Source organism: Heptranchias perlo, chromosome 16 (genome assembly GCF_035084215.1).
Source record: "Heptranchias perlo isolate sHepPer1 chromosome 16, sHepPer1.hap1, whole genome shotgun sequence".
Lineage (NCBI taxonomy): Eukaryota > Metazoa > Chordata > Chondrichthyes > Hexanchiformes > Hexanchidae > Heptranchias > Heptranchias perlo.
Genome location: NC_090340.1, coordinates 19813903 through 19836811, shown reverse-complemented (window position 1 = coordinate 19836811; position 22909 = coordinate 19813903). Strand labels below are relative to the sequence as shown.

The window sequence follows — 22909 nt, the reverse complement described above, 5'->3', positions numbered from 1 at the left end:
GTAACAGTGATATACACTCGATTATTAAGTGCACCTCCCCAATCCCATTCGATATTTGGCTACTGGCAAGCCAAGTTAACCTGAGGGGACTAAATGTCGCAGGAACCACAGCTCAAACCCAGCCTAAGTTGCAAGTCTCCTTTTTCTCCCAGCTGCAAGGTGCGACCAACAAAATTTTGTGCCGTCATGCTCGTAAGTGTACACTTTTTAAAAGTTGTTGCAGCCCGCAGTTAAAATGGATCCTGTTCTCTTGATTTTAAACGTGGCAGACTCAGCTATATTTCAGATTTTCAGTCTCTTCCTTATCAGAATTCTGCTTTGTATCTGTTGTGACACATGAAATAGCTTACAAGGCATCGACCATTGTTTGAATTACAGATCAACGTGACTACATTTTGACTCGTCAAGTATATAATCGGTAATTTTATTAAAGCTGGCTGCTGAAACAATACTTCACAAAAGTAGAAGAAAATATGATAGTTAAGCTGTAACATTCTACAGTACAGGCAGGATTCCAGAATCATCGCTCAGCTCTTTGCGGAAACAGGTCACGAGCCAAGCACCGCACAGCAGGTAGAAATTGGAGATGTGCTTTTCCACGTGTTCTGAGAACTTTACACAATACGGATCCTATTTGCACACCTTCAATTAAAACACCCGACCAAAATCTTGCTGAAAACAGTATGTAAAGACTAATCCTTCATTGAATATCAGCCTGCCTTCTGTGTGTGAATGACAATACCACCTCGATCGAGTGGTTTATGTTGAGCATGTTACGCTCATTCTTGTTGATATTCCTGAACTCCAAAACAACTTGTATTTGCTGATTTAAATACAAGTAAACCGGATTATAATTTCAGCCTATACACTCAAGGTTCTGAGTGCGATATTTCCACATTCAACAGCTTGCATTTATATAACACCTTCAACGTAGGAAAACATCCCAAGGCACTTAAGAGGGGAAAATAAAGAGAGAATGAGCGCCAACTCATGATGAGGCTGTGGTGGCCAAAGGCTTTGCCACCAATGGTGGGCACACAAAGTTGGAGTCAAAGACGACTGGAGGAGGTTGCAACGGATGGGTCATGCATGGATAGATACAAAGATGTAGAACCATAGAAAAATATAGCACAGAAGGGGGCCATTCGGCCCATCGTGGCCGAGCTGGCTCAAAGAACAATCAGGTGCCCATTCTAATCCCACCTTAAAGCACCCGGTCCGTAGCCCTGCAGCTTACAGCACTTTAGGTGCAGGTCCAGGTACTTTTTTTAAAAAAAAGAGTTGAGGATCCCTGCCTCTACCACCAATTCGGGTAGCGAATTCCATATACTCATCACCCTCTGGGTAAAAATGATTTTCCTCTTGTCCCCTCTAATCCTTCCGCTAATCAGCTTAAATCTAAGTCCTCTAGTTCTTGAGCTCTCCGCTAGGGGAAACAGGTACTTCCTGTCTACTCTATCTGGGACCCTCATAATTTTGTACACCTCAATCAAGTCACCCCTCAGCCTCCTCTGCTCCTAGGAAAACAACCCCAGCCTATCCAATCTCTCCTCATAGCTGCAATTTTCAAGCCCCGGCAACATTCTTGTAAATCTTCTCTGCACTCTCTCCAGAGCAATTACTTCCTGTAATGTGGTGACCAGAACTGCGCACAATACTCCAGCTGTGGCCTTACCAGCGTTTTATACAGTTCCATCATTACATCCTTGCTTCTGTATTCTATACCTCGGCTAATAACGGAGAGCATTCTGCATGCCTTCTTCACAACCTTATCTACCTGTACTGCCACCTTCAGGGACCTGTGCACATGCACGCCAATTTCTCTCACTTTCTCTATCCCTCTCAACATATACCCGTTTACTGCGTATTCCCTTTTACTGTTTGCCCTCCCTAAGGGCATTACCTCTCACTTCTCCGGGTTGAACTCCATTTGCCACTTTTCCGCCCACTCCACCAACCCATTGATATCTTCTTGGAGTCTACAGCTATCCTCTTCACTATCAACTACACGGCCAATTTTTGTGTCGTCTGCAAATGTGTGTGAATTCACTGTGTTGGAGGTCACGTAGTCAGTGTACATTGGCAAGAACGGGTGTGATGGGCAGCCGGGATTGGGTATAGGCAGCTCAGTTTTGAATGAGTTGCAGTTCAGGAAGAGAGGAGGATGACAGGAAGTTGAGTCAGAAGGCGATGGAAGCATAATTAAGAATTTTGTAATGGTGGGGTGAGGTAGGGGCAGAGGCGCGAAATATTGTGGAGATGGAAGTAAGCAACCTTGGCAATGGAAAGGACGGGGGGGTTTGAACTCAATTCTAGATCAAACAGAATGCTAAGGTTTTGCACTGCCTGATTCAGCCTTAGCAAATGGCTGGAGTGAACGATGAAATCAGTGACAATAGGGGGAAGTTTATGGCAGAGCCTCCCCAAAGTTTAACTGGAGGGAATGTTCTCTCATCCACCGCTTAATGCTAGTCAGTTGGTTAATAAGGGCCAAAGAAATGGTGGAGAGGTAGCCCTGATGTCACCAGCATACAAATGGAAGCTGACCCTGTGCCTACAAAGGACGTCACTGACAACAGCACATAGATGAAGATGTGGAGGGGGCCAAATATCAATCCTTGGTTAACTACAGAAGTTACTACAACAGGAAGAGCAGCCATTGCTGCAGTTGTACTGGCTGTATGGAGAACAACCCCAGTTTCTCTCGTCTCTCCACATAACTGAAGTCCCGTATCCCTAGTAAATCTCCTCTGCATCTTCTCTAGGATGATGACATCCTTCCTAAAGTGTGGTGCTCAGAATTGGCCAAAATATCCCGGCTTAACCAGTGTTTTATAAAGGTTTAGGATAACTTCCTTGCTTTTATAGAATCATAGAATCATAGAAGTTACAACATGGAAACAGGCCCTTCGGCCCAACATGTCCATGTCGCCCAGTTTATACCACTAAGCTAGTCCCAATTGCCTGCACTTGGCCCATATCCCTCGATACCCATCTTACCCATGTAACTGTCCAAATGCTTTTTAAAAGACAAAATTGTACCTGCCTCTACTACTGCCTCTGGCAGCTCGTTCCAGACACTCACCACCCTTTGAGTGAAAAAATTGCCCCTCTGGACCCTTTTGTATCTCTCCCCTCTCACCTTAAATCTATGTCCCCTCGTTATAGACTCCCCTACCTTTGGGAAAAGATTTTGACTATCGACCTTATCTATGCCCCTCATTATTTTATAGACTTCTATAAGATCACCCCTTAACCTCCTACTCTCCAGGGAAAAAAGTCCCAGTCTGTCTAACCTCTCCCTATAAGTCAAACCATCAAGTCCCGGTAGCATCCTAGTAAATCTTTTCTGCACTCTTTCTAGTTTAATAATATCCTTTCTATAATAGGGTGACCAGAACTGTACACAGTACTCCAAGTGTGGCCTCACCAATGCCCTGTACAACTTCAACAAGACATCCCAACTCCTGCATTCAATGTTCTGACCAATGAAACCAAGCATGCTGAATGCCTTCTTCACCACCCTATCCACCTGTGACTCCACTTTCAAGGAGCTATGAATCTGTACTCCCAGATCTCTTTGTTCTATAACTCTCCCCAACGCCCTACCATTAACGGAGTAGGTCCTGGCCCGATTCGATCCACCAAAATGCATCACCTCACATTTATCTAAATTAAACTCCATCTGCCATTCATCGGCCCACTGGCCCAATTTATCAAGATCCCGTTGCAATCCTAGATAACCTTCTTCACTGTCCACAATGCCACCAATCTTGGTGTCATCTGCAAACTTACTAACCATGCCTCCTAAATTCTCATCCAAATCATTAATATAAATAACAAATAACAGCGGACCCAGCACCGATCCCTGAGGCACACCGCTGGACACAGGCATCCAGTTTGAAAAACAACCCTCTACAACCACCCTCTGTCTTCTGTCGTCAAGCCAATTTTGTATCCAATTGGCTACCTCACCTTGGATCCCATGAGATTTAACCTTATGTAACAACCTACCATGCGGTACCTTGTCAAATGCTTTGCTGAAGTCCATGTAGACCACGTCTACTGCACAGCCCTCATCTATCTTCTTGGTTACCCCTTCAAAAAACTCAATCAAATTCGTGAGACATGATTTTCCTCTCACAAAACCATGCTGACTGTTCCTAATTAGTCCCTGCCTCTCCAAATGCCTGCAGATCCTGTCCCTCAGAATACCCTCTAACAACTTACCCACTACAGATGTCAGGCTCACTGGTCTGTAGTTCCCAGGCTTTTCCCTGCCGCCCTTCTTAAACAAAGGCACAACATTTGCTACCCTCCAATCTTCAGGCACCTCACCTGTAGCGGTGGATGATTCAAATATCTCAGCTAGGGGACCCGCAATTTCCTCCCTAACCTCCCATAACGTCCTGGGATACATTTCATCAGGTCCCGGAGATTTATCTACCTTGATGCGCGTTAAGACGTCCAGCACCTCCCTCTCTGTAATATGTACACTCAAGACATCACTATTTATTTCCCCAAGTTCCCTAACATCCATGCCTTTCTCAACCGTAAATACCGATGTGAAATATTCATTCAGGATCTCACCCATCTCTTGTGGGTGTACTCTAGCCTCTATTTATAAAGCCAAGGATCCCGTATGCCTTTTTAACAGTCTTCTCAACTTGTCCTGCCACCTTCAAAGACTTGTGTACATATACCACCGGGTCTCTCCGTTCCTGCACCCCCTTTGAAATTGTACCATTTAGTTTATATTGCCTCTCATTCTTCTACCAAAATGAATCACTTCACACTTCTGTTAAATTTCATCTGCCACGTGTCTGCCAATTTCACCAGTTTGTCTGTGTCCTCCTGAAGTCTGCTACTATCCTCCTCACTGTTCACTACATTTTCAAGTTTCATGTCATCTGCAAACTATAATGTAGGCAACCTTAGATAAGCCACAAGGATGCCTTGTGTGTAAAACAGATGTTACACTATTACAGCTGGGGGGGGGGGGGGGGGGGGAAACAGAGTGGGGATGGGCTACTAGGTTTTGGCACATTTTTGGTAAAAAGTAGAATGAGCTTTAACCTACATTTGACCCAGACAGTAGTTGGTAATGCTTGATCCCAAATACTGGGCGCTGAAGTTGCAAATCTTCAGTTCTCCAACCTGGTCATCCTTCACCAAAACACCAAAAAACAGAATCTGTTTCGCTTTGTGGACAAGGTTTTGGTGGGAAGTGAAATCTAGTAAAGGTGCCTTCATGCGAGGGAAGGCAGAATCGGCAATAGATCAGTACTCCAGTTGAACTCAACACAGCGTTCCAACTTGATCCAGTTATCGAAGGGTGCATTCACACAACTGTAGCATGAGTGCAAAGTGATTTGGGGTCGCACCGACTCTGCAGTTACTGAGTGCCGCCTGAATCCAGCATCAGGGCCTCACCAGACACGAGAACCAAAATGAGTAAGACGCAATGGAGGAGGCAGTCTCACTTCACTCAACTTCGAGTCAGTTCAGGCCTTGGCACCCGATTTGAGCTCCAAATTTAGTCTTGGTGCAAAGAGCCTTCAGTTTTGCACCAATGCTGAACACGTGGTGTGTGAATAAAGTTGCGGTACTTAACTGAATATTTAACTTCCCTGGTAAACAAAGGCTGATGTCAGGCTTAGAGATCCCGTCCCCACTGAAGGAAGGTTACTGTTTGGTTCAAACATTTATCTCAAATAATGAATGGGTTATTATACAAGTAGTTTAAAAAAAAAATCACCTGTAGTCACAGAATTAAAATATTTATGCATTGAAAATTGTGGAGTTCAACATTTAAAAATTCAAGCTGCTTCCATTATTATTGTTCTAGTTGGGAACAGTCCTGGGCTTCCTAGTATAAAGGTTTCAAACTCAGTGGCAATAGTACAATTACACATTCAGATTAAACTGACCATTTATGAGAAAGAGATCCAACACTTAGTTTCACTTCCACACGCGAGGCCAGCAAGCAGTGTGTATTTCTGCACATAAGCTTGCTTCTACCTTTTGCATTTCCAATCAGCTCATAGAGCTTGAAGTGAGAAACTAATGTTGCAATTACTGAAACAAGTTGTAATAGGAACCGAGAACACCCCACCTATTACAGCTGCTAGGTGGCTGGGTTGCAGAACTTGAGAGTGTGGTAGTAGTAATATAGCAATCCCAGTTCCTTCAGTTGACTAACTGACCTCACGTGCAGGCAAGGCACTTATTTTCAGTATAGAAGACCAGACATGAGGTATAATTAAGATCATACGTAGCTGGCTTTGCTCTGTTTCCCCACAACTACCACAGAGGTCTTACCAGTGGCGCCATTCACTTCAGACTACAGTACCTGTTATATTCCACCTTGACTTCTGATGCTCTGCCCATTTCTGAGGATCACAGGTTTTGGACCGTTCAATCCCGTGCATCTTTGCTTTGTGTCGCAGAAGGTGGTGCTTGTGACGGAAGACGTAGCCACAGAAGGAGCATTTGAATCTTCCCTGAGTTGTGTGAGACTTGATGTGGGCCCGGTACATCATCTCAGTCTTAAACCGCCACGTGCATCCCTCATAAGTGCAGGCGTATGGCCTGTCTTTGGAGTGCACACGCATGTGCTTGTTTAGTGTTGAGCGATCAATATATGCATAGCCACAGATTTCACACTGCACACTGCCCTCGCTGTGCGCCTGTCTGTGGAGATGCACAACAGCACTGACATTAGACTGGAAATTGCACTGGGAACACTTGTAGACTTTCTCGCGGTGGGTCTTCCTGTGGATGGACAGCCGTGCTCGTGACTTGAAGGTCTTCCCACAGGTGTCGCACAGGAAGTTCTTTTCTGTACGGTGGACATCCATGTGCAATTGCAGGGATCGCCTTCTACTAAATACTTTCTTACAAACAATGCAGGAGGTGGTCATATTAGGGTCTTCCTTTTGAATGGTGCAGCATGGGACCACCAACTTGGATTTGTGTTGCCCCATTTTCATAACTGTGCAGTTTGGCTCCATGTGGGACTCAAACGCCGAGATACTTAGGATCTTCTCGTCTCCTCCTAGTGTGACCTCAACATCCTGGGTTAGGTCTACTTCAGCATGGACTGTTCGCATGTGATCCACCAGTCCATTTTTACTGTGACACTTATGGGCACAGTATAAACACCCAAGCACAGTCTTACCATAGTCAAATGAATTTCCCTTGATAATTTCGGTCCGTAGAATGAAATTGAAATCAGTGTGATCGTAAATCTGTGCCAGGTTCTGAGGTGGACTCTTAAGGTTTGACTTGCTTGGAGGTGGGTTGCTTAGTATGCACTGCAACTTCCATGCACAAAGGCTCTCATCACTGCCAAAGGCTTGCATTTTATGCTTGATCCGGTAGTGGTATAAAAGCACCGTGTGAGACACAAAGGTCTTTTCACACAGCTCACAACAATAAATGGCATGGTTATTTGCATCTATAAAAAATAAAAAAAGTGGGGAAAATGTGTTACATTAGTTTTAGGATAATCAAAACTCATTGGGTCCATAAAGCTGTAATTTAACAGCAGGGTTCAAACAACAGCCAGCCGACAAGAGCGAAGCTGGAGTATTTGGTGCTCGCCGTCTTAATCTGGTCATTTATTCTTGAACATTTTTGTTTTTAATGGTGATTGCCAGCAACATCATTTGGGGAACTGGACTGGAGAAGATTGTCAAATCACAGAAGGCCCTTGGGCCCATAGCTGCTCCAACTCCCATGTAAACTTGTTGGATGTGGGGAAGCTGGCCAATGGGAAGAGCCGGTGAAAACACGTCATCATGCACATAAATATACGCAACACAGAGATACACAGAATGCACCCCCCGCACCCACCCCAACATTAACTATATTTTTAGCCGTTTAACTTTTAAAACAAGCAAGCTTGCTCTTTAAAAACACACTATACTGCAGTGTCTGTAACAGGAAGTATAAAAAGAATGTGGGAGAAGATCATACGTTTAAAAAAAAATCAAACACACGCATCTGCACTTACGTTCTGCCTTGTGTTTAATAAAAGGAACCACTGCTGTGAACTGTTGGATGCAAATCCCACAGACCAGGATATCAGACTCCAACCCTCCATGAAGGACTGCTGCTGGGGCTGAAAGGAAAAGTTTGGTAGTAAACAAGATAAACTTCAATGTGCCTTCTACAATTTATCCAATTGATGAATTGCAATACTTTACTTTCTCACCCCATTCAGGTGGAGAGAAATTTTAAATAAAATTTGATGCCTTTTTTCAACCACCCCCCAGAAAGTGTTTCTTTTTTTGGGTTGCTACAAAATTAAATGTATTTCCTTATTTGTTAACAGATTTATTAAATACACCAGATACAAACCCTGAAGAGTGTTACTTAATTTCAATCCTCAATATCAATTTGCGACTTATAGGTGCGAGCTCAAAGAAAAAAAACTCTTCAGAATTTGTAGCTGGAAATTCAGTTTTGAAATGTCTCTTCTGTTTTCAGTAATTCTGGCCCAACTTATGAGTTGAACTTGGCCCAGGATTTAGTTTAACCTCAATCAAAATGGATGACTGGTCATTGATCTATTCCACAATCTATGAAGCTGCAGCAATGAAGCCCTGCACTCCCAATAACCCCCTCCCCGATATACTTGCTACACTCACTGAATATCGTACAGCTTTACCTGAATCTCCTTTACAGTGGTACAATTTCAAATTACTCTGGAAAGCATTTAGTGTACATATTATTGCATTTGCACTACCTTGCACTGTAATTAGTTTCACAATAGTGTAAGACATTCAAGTGCTACAGATAGTGCAGAGAGCAGCCTTGAGGCTGATCCCCAGTGTCAGGGATCTCAGTTACGAGGAAAGACTGGAGAAATTGGGCTTTTCAAGAAGGCATCTGATGTGATCTTATAGCGATATACAAGATTGCTATGGGCATAGAAAAGGGAGTATTACAGTACATTAAGCTGTGGGAGTAGAAGTAGGGCACATAGAAACATAGGAAATAGGAGCAGGAGTAGGCCATTCGAGCCTGCTCCGCCATTCAATATGACCATGGCTGATCTGCTATCTCAATACCATATTCACACACTCTCCTCATACCCCTTGATGCCTTTTGCGTCTAGAAATCTATCTAGCTCCTTCTTAAATATATTCAGCGACTTGGCCTCCACAGCCTTCTGTGGTAGAGAATTCCACAGGTTCACCACCGAGTGAAGAAATTTCTCCTCATCTCAGTCCTAAATGTCCTACCCTGTATCCTGAGACTGTGACCCCTCGTTCTGGACCCCCCAGCCAGGGGAAACATCCTCCCTGCATCCAGTCTGTCTAGCCCTGTCAGAATTTTATATGTTTCAATGAGATCGCCTCTCATTCTTCTAAACTCGAGTAAATACAGACCGAGTCGACCCAATCTCTCCACATACGACAGTCCTGCCATCCCAGGAATCAGTCTGGTGAACCTTCGCTGCACTCCCTCTATGGCAAGTATATCCTGCCTTAGGTAAGGAGACCAAAACTGCACACAATACTCCAGGTGTGGTCTCACCAAGGCTCTGTATAACTGCAGTAAGACATCCTTGCTCATGTACTCAAATCCTCTTGCAATGATGGCCAACATACGATTTGCCTTCCTAACTGCTTGTTGCACCTGTATATTTGCTTTCAGTGACTGGTGTACAAGGACACCCAGGTCCCTTTGTGCATCAACATTCCCCAATCTATCACCATTTAAATAATACTCTGCCTCTCTGTTTTTCCTTCTGAAGTGGATAACTTCACATTTATCCACATTATACTGCATCTGCCATGTATTTGCCCGCTCACTCAACTTGTCTAAATCACCTTGAAGCCTCCTTGCATCCTCCTCACAACTCACGATCCCACCTAGTTTTGTGTTGTCAGCAAACTTGGAAATATTACATTTGGTTCCCTCATCCAAATCATTGATATATATTGTAAATAGCTGGTGCCCAAGCACTGATCCCTACAGCACCCCACTGGTCACTGCCTGCCACCCCGAAAAAGAACCATTTATTCCTTCTCTGTTTTCCTGTCTGTTAACCAATTTTCAATTCATGGCAGTATATTACCACCAACCCCATGTGCTTTAATTTTGCACAATTACCTCTTATGTGGGACTTTATCAAAGGCCTTCTGAAAATCTAAATAAACCACATCTACTGGTTCTCCCCTATCTATTCTACGAGTTACATCCTCAAAAAACTCTAGTAGGTTTGTCAAACATGATTTCCCTTTCATAAATCCATGTTGACTTGTCTAATCCCGTTGAGATTTCTAAGTGTCCTGTTATCACATCCTTTATAATAGACTCTAGCATTTTCCCTACTACTGATGTTAGGCTAACCGGTCTGTAGTCCCCTGTTTTCTCTCCCTCCTTTTTTAAATAGTGGGGTTACATTTGCCACCCTCCAATCTGCAGGAACTGTTCCATAATCTATAGAATTTTGGCAGATGGCACAGGTTCAAACTAGTAAAAGGTAATTTTAGAACTAAGATCAGGAAATAATTCTTCACACAAAATGATCAACATGTGGAATAAATGTCCAGATAGAGTAGTGGAGGCAAAAACCCTGGACTCATTTAAGAAGCAATTCAGTGCTAAAATGGGGAGACAGTAGGATCTCTCAAGGTGGATGAATCAAGATGGGCCAAATTGCCTCCCTCATCTGTAATGATCTTGTAAATACTGCTAACTTCCTGCATGCTACTCTAAGTTCTGAAATTAGCATCAAAATGAACTTTCACTAAAGGGCAACTAACCCCGCCTTGCAGGTTGAGGTGGTGAAAGGGCCATTAGCACAAGAACCTGTGGGCAACAGAGCAAAGCAGTTGTTGTTTGAAACAACTCAGAGTTCGAAGCTTTTGGATAAAGGGCTTAACACAGGTAGCCGCTTGGCTGCCATGCTCAGGAAGTATGCCAAGCTGGTGGAACTGAAACTCCAGTCTTGAGTAACATGAGCATTTGGGTTTCTTCCAGATGGAAAGTCTGATCTCAGCTGGATTGACAAGTACTGAAGTACTGAATTAAAGTAGGTTTTGGCAGGGCTGTCATCAGGGATCGGCACCCATAGAGCAGCTCTCAGAGCCAGTGAGGATGTCTTGCTTTACCATGCCAAGAGCATCTGAAGGTGACACAAACATTATGATGCAATGGAATTTCTTGAGCACAACTCTCAAGCAAAAATCAAATGTCGTTTCTTGGATTCTGAATATTCTAGTGAGGTATCCTGCAACATCTGACAGCACAGGCTGCAGTTATGTTATTAATAATGGAGCCATTATAACGAGAAATGCTGTATCATAGATTTTACTGCTAGAAATATTAAAATATACTTCTAATGAAATAAGTGATTTATGTAAAACAAAGGAGGTCCTGACCCTCCACTCCAATAGGCTCACCAACTCGAGGAACTGCAGCACTGTTTTCCCTTCCGCCTCATTCCACCACCACCACCTCAACAACCCCCCCCTCCCCCAACACCATCCAGCCCCTCCACCAAAAAAAAATTACTGGCCGAATCAAGTTTTTCTGGCAGCACATACAGGATTTGAGCTTAGACTGAAACTGACCAGCAACTGCTGGAAGGCAACTGATCAGACAGACTAATGAATATCCTCCACTGCTGACTGCATAGTGCTCCCGCATCCAAAACTTCTTGCATAGCCTTCATCAGAAACTGCCCTGCCACCATATTATGCACTAGCACTTGTTTAGGTCAGATTCCGAGAGAGAATGGGATCGCAGGCCCAGTTTGAGAGTCTAAGAGTCTGCCGTCAGGGTAAGGGAGCAGGAGTTAATGCTGTCAACACCAAGTGCCAACTCAATGATACTGGTCTCTCGGAATCAGGCCTCAGCAAGCACCAATGTAAAAGCAGCTTTCAGTTGAGCCTTATTTGTGACCTAGGGACATCCACGGATCTGTCACTGTACCTGATCCCAGACAGCACCAAAGGGAATGGATGCTCTTAGGGCAGTATTAAAATAGCTTTAAAATATAACTGGATAGAGAGAAAGTAAAAAATCAGAGACCAATGCTCACTCTAACAACCCTCTGATCTGATGAGATTGGACAAACTCAGCCCAGCCACGGCAAGAGGCAGCAGCCCTGGGAATCAAACCTAGGACTAATTTGACTGAGATGGTAAAAGTGGACCAAAAGCTCTGTTCATCTCCACCCCCTACAGCTACTGACAATCGCCCTGCAAACATCCTCTATCATCAAAACCACACAGCTAACAGTGAGTCACAATTCACAAAGATATCACATTCTACACAGTAATATTTCTGTTAGAAGTATTGCAGGAAATGTGGTTAATTAAAGTGGTTGAAAAGAATCACTCAGTGCAGACCAGGAACATACTCACGATTTCAGGAGCAAACCAAGCTTGCAGTAACATTTGTTTGCATTCAGATGTCTTTTTTTCTATCTCACTTACATCAGGCAATCTCATTTTCACAATAAACTTACAAGAAATGCCCATTTGCAAATTTGGCAGTGTGGGTAGCAGATCATTGCTCATGACATCTCATCTCAGGGGAAGTTTCACAGAGTAACTGGTCACTCTCTGCATTTAGCGAGCAGTTTTGAAGTTTCAAATGCACAAAATTTCGCCGGAAGACTCTTGTGGTGCATTCATGTGACAAATATAGTGCCGGTACAAAGAAAAGAACTTGCATTTCTATAGGCCTTTCACAACCTCAGGCCTGCCCAAAGAGCTTTACAGCCAATGAAGTACTTTTGGAGTATAGTCACTGTTGTAATTTCGGAAACGGGCAGCCAATTTATACAGAGCAAGGTCCCACAAACAGTAATGTGATAATAACCAGATAATCTGTTTTAGTGATGTTGGTTGAAGGATAAATAGTGGCCAGGACACCAGGGAGAACTCCCCTACTCTTCGAATAGTGCCGAGATCTTTTACATTCACCTGAAAGGGTAGACGGGGCCTCGGTTTAACGTCTCATTGGAAAGACAGCGTTGACTCTATAGTCACAGCATGCAGAGCTGGGTAAAGAATTCTTGGGAACCCTCTCCCTTCGCCTCACAAAAATACAAATGTGTCATAAAATGCATGAAGAAATTGGCTTGTAGAATGTTCACGAACTCTATTAATAATAAAGCAAATAATTTCATAATATACTATGCCCTATATTCGGCTGGGGCCCATGCGTTAATCCGCCCAATAGCATGAATGAACCCTGTTAGAATTTATATCTATTAAATTTGAGAACGTGAAAGCAACACATGGTGTGGTACTGACCCGTACAGATGAGGAAGTTCCCAGGTTGAATCCTCATCTGCATTAAGTTGGCTGATCTCAACCAGGACAATGGTGTCAGCACTACAACTCATCTCAGTGTCCTTTGCTAATGGAGGAAAAATAAAATCTGCCAGGCTTCCCGCTTCTTACTGATGTCAGTGACCCCTGCTGCAACGTGCATGCATGGGCACTGAATCAGTTTTGGCCGTGATGTTCATTCTCCACTCCTCCTCCTCCTCCTCCTCCTCCTCCTCCTCCTCCTCCTCCTCCTCCTCCTCCTCCTCCTCCACCTCCTCCACCTCCTCCTCCACCTCCTCCACCTCCTCCACCTCCTCTTCCCGCTCCCCCCATTTAGTCTCACATGAAGAATGGCCACTTAGTCAAAGTGCCAAGTGTGTTAGTCGTGACTCAGTGGGTAGCACTCTCGCCTCTGAGTCAGAAGGTCACGGGTTCAAGCCCCCCACCAGAGACTTGAGCACAAAATCTAGACTGACACTCCAGTGCAGTCCCGAGGGATCACCACACAGTTGGAGGTGTCGTCTTTTGGATGAGACGGTAAATTGAGGCCCTGTCTGCCCTCTCAAATGGACTTAAAAGATCCCATGGCATTATTTTGAAGAGGAGCAGGGGAGTTATCCCTGGTGTCCTAGCCAACATTTATCCCTCAACCAACATCATTTAAAAAAAATCATCTGGTCATTATCACATTGCTGTTTGTGGGACCGTGATGTGCTGTAAATTTGTTACCGCGTTGCCTGCATTACAACAGTGACCACTTCAAAAGTACTTCATAGGATGGTCTCAAAGTGCTTTACAGCCAGAGGTCGTGAAAAGCGCTGTATAAATGCAATTCTTTCTTTTCTTTCAGAGAAAGGTACCTGATACCTGAGTTGGTACCTGATAGAAACGGCATTTTCAGAAGAGAGTGAGACAGCTAAGATAATTAGAACACATCTGCCTTCTAACCAAAATTTGTTTATATATATATGCTCATTTGCGTAAGATTTTAGCCATTAAATGAACTGCCACTTGCTCAGATCCGTGATGAAATGCAGATAAGCAATAACAGTAATCCCTTTCCTTTCCCTGATCCGATGTAATGCATTCTGTCACACTTTTGTGAAACAGAAGTGCTTTCAAATTAATAGAAAACTGAAAAACAAAGTGCTGAAATAAAGTAGCCTATCATTGCAATCAGCACAAAAGTATACATGAAGTAAAAACAGAAAATATTGGTATGTATAACAAATTAATCAGCACCAGAAGAGGAAATGAGTCACAATCCAAAAATGGTAACTTATCTTTCTCTTTCAGATGCCAGCTCACTCACTTTTTACTTCAGATTTACAGCTGCCTGTCTCTGACAGAAACATTCATTATAAGCAAGACTCAATGAAAGTTGCTCAAAGGGGATAGATGCTGGGGACAGAGTTGTACAAAGTAGCACTTGTATTTATGTCTTTAACCTACAGTTCAACCAAAAAAATGTGTATCCTGTATTTGCTACACTGGTCCACACCTCCACGGAAACTCGGCCAAGTCCCAGAGACATCAGCTGTCAAACGGGATCTCCAAGCTTTTGGTTCCAAGATGCTGATCCAGGGCCACCGCTCCTTCCCTAACCCAGCATTGGGTGAGTTATGCAGCTACATGGGGAGCTGCTGGACTATAATCAAACCTCATTACAGACACATGGAAACAGAGTGCAGCTCTTGATGTCAGCAGTTCAGTCTCTAGAGTTTAGTGCTCCCTTCACTAGCTATAATGAATTTCCCACTGGGACTGGGGTAGGTGTTGATTACAAGATGTTTGTAAGAACAAGGTTCCACTGTATATGTACCGCTAATGTATGGACACCCCCTCCCCGCCTCAAATTTAGAACATAATTGCCACAATTATATCGGGTTAAAAAATAATTTGGTGCACATCACCCATACATCCAGCAGTAATTTGTGATTCGCACAGTACGAAGAGGTGAACGATAGCCAATTAATATTCCAGGATTAACTTAATATATTTGTTTTTTTTTAAATAAGTAATTTCACACGTTGCATTACTACATGATGCATAGCTCATCATCAATTCTGTGCCTCCCCAAATCTGCCCGGTCGGTTCAATAGATCCATTGTTAAAACCTATTGAATTGACTGATTGACTTTTTCCACAACAGGTCTGCGTCAGACTTGTTTTCACCAGCAAAGATGTTCGTGAAGGCTAGTTACTAACAAGGAAAACAAGAGCAGGACCATTCACCACAGGACAAGGACAAGTGTTAGCGCATAGCTCATCATAACATAGAGCATTGTGTATTTTGTAATCTGGAGATATGAACGATATTATACAAGTGACCTCCCCAGGAGTGCGAAACTTAAGAGTTCGATTCTTGATGATCATCTTGTAAATGGGACATTTTTTTGTGTTTAATGAACAAAGATGCAATTCCACATATGCCACAAAAATGTCCTCAAATATTGACACTTTGATCAATCTCTATTTTTAAAAACTTGCATTTACTCATGACCTCAGGACATCCCAAAGCACTTTACAGCCAATGAAATACTTTTGAGGTGTAGTCACTGTTGTAATGTAGGAAATGCTGCAGCCAATTTGCGCACAGCAAGATCCCACAAACAGCAATGTGATAATGACCAGGATAATCTATTTTAGTGATGTTGGTTGAGGTATTAATATTGGCCATGACACTGGGGAGAACTGTCCTGCTCTTCTTCGAAATAGTGCCATGGGATCTTTTACGCCCTCCTGAGGAGGCAGACAGGGCCTCGGTTTAACGTCTCAGCCGAAAGACGGCACCTCTGACAGTGCAGCACTCCCTCTTTACTGCACTGAGGTGTCAGCCTAGGTTTTGTGCTCAAGTCCCTGGAGTTGGATTTGACCCCACAAGCTTCTGGCTCAGAGGTGAAAGTGTTACCACTGAGCCACAGCTGACACCTTAAGTGAGGTTCACGTGTTTGTACAAGGCCACTCCTTCGTGAAAGGAGTCTGAAAGCAGACGGACAGGATGCAGAAATTCATGGAGGTGCAGATGGTTAGATTCAGACCTCAGGCCTGAGGCTGATGGGTCACTTGACTGACAAAGCTCTAGTATTCCAGTGCACAGCTGTAATTAATGGAAATTATTTAATGACTCCTGGAACTTAACATAAGAAATAGGAGTAGGCAACACGGCCCCTCGAGCCTGCTCCACCATTTAATAAGATCATGGCTGATCTCCTTCCTAAACTCCACTTTCCCGCCCTATCCCCATATCCGTTGATTCCCTTAATGTCCAAAAATCTATCGCTCTCAGTTTTGAATATACCCAATGACTCAGCATCCACAGCCCTCTGGGGTAGAGAATTCCAAAGATTCACAACCCTCCGAGTGAAGAAATTTTTCCTCATCTCAGTCCTAAATGGCTGACTCCTTATCCTGAGACGATGACCGCTAGCTCTCGACTCCCCAGCCAGCGGAAACAGCCTCTTAGCATCTACCCTGTCAAACCCTCTAAAAAAAATTTTTTATACGTTTCAATGAAATAACCTCTCATTCTTCTAAACTCGAGAGTATAGCAAATTCTACTCAATCTCTCCTCATAGGACAACCCTCTCATCCCAGGAATCAATCTAGTGAACCTTCGTTGCACCCCCTCTAAGGCAAATATATCCTTCCTTAGGTAAGGAGACCAAAATGGTACACAGTACTCCAGGTGTTATCTCACCAGAGCCCTATATAATTGCAGCAAACTTTCTTACTCTTACATTCTAACCCCCTTGCAATAAAGGTTAACATACCATGTGCATGCCAACTTTCATGGCACGAAGAAGTTAAAAGCAGTGGAATCCTGTTAACGACAATTGCGGGGTTGAGTAAGACAGAAGAGTTATCTATTAGAAGAATTACATAAATAGCTTCACCTATAGAAGGTTGGCTACATCAGAAACAAATTTAAACTAGAGCAAAGTTTGTTTACAGCTCGATTTTCACCAGAAACCTGCAACCATTCGGTTTACATAGGGCTGTGTGTGTGTCATTCCAATTTTTCAAACTGTTTCTTTATACCATACAGCAGAGAGGGCATTTGCCAGAATGCAGTTATTCTGGTGTTTCTACCAGTTATCTGCAGACAGGTTCAACCAATTAAGAATTTCTTCAATGGAAAATAGCGTTCTACATGCACAAATGAGCAATCCATTCAGACAATGGCTGTGTGGAATCCAACAGAGATTGATCAGTAATATGGGAACGTGAACGATTGGTAAGCAGAGTATGATTAGCCCCACTCTGAGCTGGCTTTGATCTAGTTTCTCGTGCATCTGCCTGGGTTAATGTTCCTGGCTACAGCAGCTGATCTTGCACTGCACTTTGCTGCCCCCTTCTGAGACTTTAGGGAAATTCACTCTCGAAAATAAGTCTAAGTCCAACATGGAGCCATGCCACTTCGAGCTGCCTGTTTACAAAAGCAGTTACATCCACCTGAACCTCCACCAGTTCTCTCCTCCTCTGTTTATTTTTTGTCAGCCCTACCTAGGGGCTTCTCCTACTTGACAATGCCAATTCCGATGAAGGGTTACATCCAAAACCTTAACTGGTCTTTTCTCTTTTCAGATGCTGAATGATCTGCTGTAAGTTTTAATTTTGGAGCTACAGGGAGGGGCTAGTCATCATTTTCAACATGAATTTCTGTTATTTTGGTAAACGGGCTACAGAAGTTCAAACACTGCACTCACTCTCCATGTACATGCACATTCCTTGCCGCATTAAGTTAGACATTGACTGGTTCTTAGGTGCAAATTAAACAATTCTGAGTTAAATGGAGGTTCAACGACATGAACAGCAATGTCTTATCGCAGCCAATGAACTCCGGTGCTTTGGATTATACTTTTCACTTAATCTCTGCGATGAACTCTCGGGTACTGGTTGCACTGGTGTTTAAAAAAAAGTTACATCTGGGACCACTGCATCAGCCAGGCAAAGTTCTGTAGCACTGGATCAGAAGCTGCATCCCTGGTGTGCAGATCATAATCTGCCAAAGGTGCCCCAGATCTTTCAGTCAATCAGGTACAATTAGGAAACCAGTTTTGTGGTAACTGCTCTCCCCTTCCCGGAGCTCAGTCTCTATTTTACTTTCCAGCAGCACAAGTAATAAAGAAAAAGAAAGAACGTGCATTTATAAAACGTTTCTCACCACCTCAGGGTGTCCCAAAGAGCTTCACGGGCAATTAAGTACTTTTGAAGGGTTATAATGTAGGGAAACATACAACAAATGTGAGGATGTGGTACTGTCAAGAGTGAAGGGCTTGCTCTGTACTGGCCAACTGAACAAGAACAAACTGTCAATGCACGTGAAACTTGAGTTTCTTTACAGTTTGATTTGCTTTATGCCTTGCTCTGTTGGCGCATTTCTTTTCATTAGCCGGGCGTATGTCACACACAGAAACCTATCACTGTGTTTAGGAGTGTCCAAACCAAGCCTCTGATATATCTAACCATGTAGAATTTGTTTGTGTCCAATACAGCGTGCACATTTTCTCCCACAGGGTTACAGCCCACTTACTTGTCCAGAGACAGTGGTGGAGGTTAGCAGAGATAAGGCTTGGGGACCCTGAGTTTAATCAGCTAAACCCGCACAGCCCACTGCATAGCACTAGTAAGTTTCCCACCACCATCCTACCAGTTAGGGCCATGGCTTGCAGGGTTATCTGGAGCATGAGTCGAATCTCAGCCCCCAGTAACAACTTGCATTTATGTAGCGTCATTAACGTAGTAAAACATCCCAAGTTGCTTCACAAGAGTGAAACAAAATTTGAGACCCGAGCCACATAAGGAGATATTGGGGCAGGTGATCAAAAGCTTGATCAAAGAGGTAGGTTTTAAGGAGCACCTTAAAGGACGAGAGGTGGAGAGGTTTAGGGAAGGAATTCCAGAGCTTAGGGCCTAGGCAGCTGAAGGCATGGCCGCCATTGGTGGAGCAACAGAAATCAGCAATGGGCCGAATTGGAGGACTGCAGAGATCTCATGGGGTTGTAGGGCTGGGGGTGGTTAGAGAGATAGGGAGGGGCAAGGACATGGAGGATTTGAAAATAAGGATGAGAATTTTAAAACTGTGGCGTTGCCGAACCAGGAGCCAACGTAGGTCAGGTCTACCTCTCTAGGTTTCAGTGGCCTGGAGTACTGCTGACCTATCTGGTTCAGATACTGGGTTACTGAGTCTGCTGTAAAAGACTGACATCATCAGGTGCGTCATGTTGGATACACTTTAATCATAAAGAGATTCCCCACCCCTGGAGTGTACTCATAAATGTGTCAATCTGCTGCATGTAGAATTAAGCCCACTACATTGTTTTCTAACCCTTTACCTTCTCTTAATAAAAACTTCTGACTAAACACAACAAGTGTTTCCATTTTGTTCAGGAGCCAAAGATATTTTAAAACACTAATGGGACATTTCCCAATCTGAATGAGTGATGTCTCTCCTCCCCAGGAACTGGAGAGAGGACCTGTTCGTGGAGGCTCAAATTGCACAAACATACCCCCCTCAAAGATATTAATACTAGTTGGGAGGACAGCCATCAACCACCTTTTGGAAACTAATCCAATAAATGATATACATCACACACTCACAAGAGGATTAGGGATGAGGAAGGTCATTCGGCCCATCTTCGTTCACCTGTCCAGAAAGGCCATGAAGTTCCCCTCACTGCAGCATCTGATTAGTTCTTAAATGATTCCAGGGTTTTTGCTTCCGCTAGTCCATCTGGAAGTCCATTCCAAGTGTTGAAACACTCAATGTATGAAGAACTTCCTTATATCAGTCCTAAATTGGCCTTTTATTAGTTTGAACCCGTGGTCCCTCATCCTACTCTCGTCAGAGTGTTGATAAGCCACTGAACATGGAGAGACGGGGGAAAGTCACATCATGCCTTCATCCCACATACAGGTTTTCTACAGGCAAGAAAAGGACTGGACTAAAGTGTGATGCTCTCACAGTTGAACAGCCTGCTGACACTCACTATCCAGACCCACACATGAAGAATGGCCATAATATGGGGCACTGGAGGCTGTTACCTATCTCACTGCCCCAGTTTATACAAGATACATATAACAGAAGGTGCCAAATTCAATTGCCAGTCATTGTTAAGTTAGCTGATTTCAGTCAGGGGGCCAGCCTATAATTGGCATTTCCACTCTTGACTGCCACTCAGTGATCCTTGCCAAAAAGTGAGCTTGTGGACGTCAGATGAGGGCAGGATTGGGCCAAACTCACATCCCATCCATCCACGGTCAAATAGCCTGCTGACTAAATAGAGGAAAAATTTGCAGGGCTATGGGGAAAGAGCGTGGGAGTGTGACTAATTGGATAGCTCTTTCAAAGAGCCGACACAGGCACAATGGGCCGAATGACCTCCTTCTAGATTTAAAAAAATTTGCAGATCATGAACTGTTTTCTTTAAATGTGCTATAGCAGCCACATGTCTGAGCTACTTGCCTTCCAACCCCTCCTTCACCCCAACATTCAGTCTTTGCTACAACCCAGCATGGACAATACACTAAATAGAGTAACCAAAGAGCATTCAGTAAAATTGGTTATTGTTTGTTCTATCGTCACTCAAGTCATCCAATTGGCCTTTCTTGTATTCAGACTCTACTCTATCAAATTAACTTACAGGAAAAAGTGAGAATGTTGCAGTGCATCCGAACAAACAAAAAGAAAAACTGTAAATGCACAGGCTTGTAACTATAAGGTGCCACTGCACGACAACCTTACCTCCAGTCAACCCAGCTCCATTCAGGTCCGACATCTTTGATAAAAATCAGAAGTCAGAACTCTCGCCTGTGGACAAAAACACACACATCTCACTTGCGCGTCTTCAAAGGTGCGGACCTTCACAGTTCAAGCTGCCAGTTGATCAAGTTTTCAGCATCTATCATTATGGTGCCAAGTGACTTATTAGTTATGTAATGTACAGCCGATGGTCAACCCAGGCTGAACAATATGGAGCAACACTAATGTTCCCATTGGTTTTAGCTTCAAAAACAGAATTGGTAAGTTTTACAACCAGTTTTGAAATGAATGAAGTGAGGGTTTTTGATAAAGATAAGAAAAAAAGTTTTTTTATTACAATGATGCATTAATGAGGTTTTCAGAAAACCCAACTTAAATTACAATTTTCCAGTGACCTTGGATAAAAGCTGCCCTGCAGTTATACTACAGCATTTCACTATTGGTTAAAATATCAGATAGGTTTGATTGTCCACTGACATTGCTATGCTAAACAAATCCTTGCAGACCATCAGTTGAAGGGGTGTAGGTAGATATTGGAGGCACATACAGCCTCCACAAAAGTTTGCTTGTGCTTCTCCTAAAGGATTTTCTGTCTATCCACACTACTTAAGAGTGACAATCACCTTGTGAAAAAAATGTTTCTCCCTATCGAGTGCAAAGAACACATTCAAAACAGATGGGCTGAGTGGCGTCAGGTGGGAAATACTGTGCACTTATCCCTACAGCGTGTTTTAAGGTGGGGGCTGAGGCATGATGTTTTAATGAACATTTTGGGGGAGGTTTGGTACTTCAAGATTGTAGGATGTGAACTTGCTTCCCCAGAGCTGCTACACACAAACCCTAACAACAGGCTGTACTCCATTTCCCATCTCCCCACCCACTCCGGGGATAGTTCTGCGACCACAAAGCAATCGAGTGATGGGGGGGGGGGGTGGGGAAGAGAAGGGGCAGTAAGTGTTAGATCCTGACTCAAATCCAGTCCAAACTGGCGGGATGAATCTCCTCGGTCTGCTGGCTGTAAAATTCAGCTCCAACCAGCAACCTCATCCAGGCCACAGAGCGGCTGCTGCGGGAACAAACGCCGCTCTGGGCGCAACAAGGGGGCGGGGAGCCACTATGCTGGGGCCGGGAGCGCATCACTCCGGGACGGGCCCGGGAGCCTGAAACGGGAACAGGTCCGTACCCAGCATAAAGAGAACAGCAGCAACCCGGGCAGGTACGGCGTTTTGTCGCCTTGAACCCGCTCAGCACAAACCAGCCTCGGAAACCGAGTGAGTTCCGTGGTGAATAAAATGGCGCCGGCTCCCGGCCTCTCCATCCCCACCTCAGTCTCGGTCCTGATCCCTACCGTTTCCACACCGTTCACCTGGGGAAGGAGGAAGCCTCCGAAAGCTTGTGGAATTTAAAATAAATTTGTTGGACTATAACTTGGTGTTGTAAAATTGTTCACAATTGTCTGATCCCTACAGCTCGCTCTCCAAGGGAACATTTACAACCGGGCACCGCCGGCAGCCACTCTGTGCATCTTCACAACCGTCCCCCTCCCTATCGAAACACCGAGTTCCGGCAGAGAGAGAAAAAATAAATAAAGACAGCACCACAATTTAAAAAGTGTTAGAGCGCACAAACCGATAACCGGAACCAGTTTTTAAAAAAAAAAAATCCCCCTTGAAAACTCCGGCCGGGGAAAACCAGAATCTTTATATTAAAAAAAACCCCAAACAAACAGCCACTGAGCAGAAGATTATAACCGAGCGGGAGGACGAGCCTGAGAGCAGTGTGGGCGCAGGCGCAGCTGGTGTTTCCGGTGAGGGGGGCGGGGCGATGGGGGAGGGGCGGGTGA

General features: G+C 44.0%; 1 protein-coding gene across 8 annotated transcripts in view; it reads right to left on the bottom strand.

Annotated features, from left to right (window-relative positions):
• The window catches only part of LOC137333540 (zinc finger protein 182-like), a 32858-nt gene that overhangs the window by 9763 nt on the left and 186 nt on the right, over positions 1 to 22909 (bottom strand). Inside the window, exons 1-4 of one of the 8 annotated variants that reach the window (XM_067997749.1) lie at positions 21690 to 22666; positions 21049 to 21114; positions 8018 to 8125; positions 6353 to 7459 (exon numbers count right to left, since the gene is read on the bottom strand). In XM_067997749.1, the coding sequence (XP_067853850.1) occupies positions 6353 to 7459; positions 8018 to 8125; positions 21049 to 21082 (1249 nt within the window). In that variant the 5' untranslated portion in view covers positions 21083 to 21114; positions 21690 to 22666. Of the gene's footprint in view, positions 1 to 6352; positions 7460 to 8017; positions 8126 to 12490; positions 12592 to 21048; positions 22667 to 22909 lie in introns of those variants that run through there. The other 7 variants (XM_067997750.1, XM_067997751.1, XM_067997752.1 and 4 more) reach the window with 7 other exon arrangements.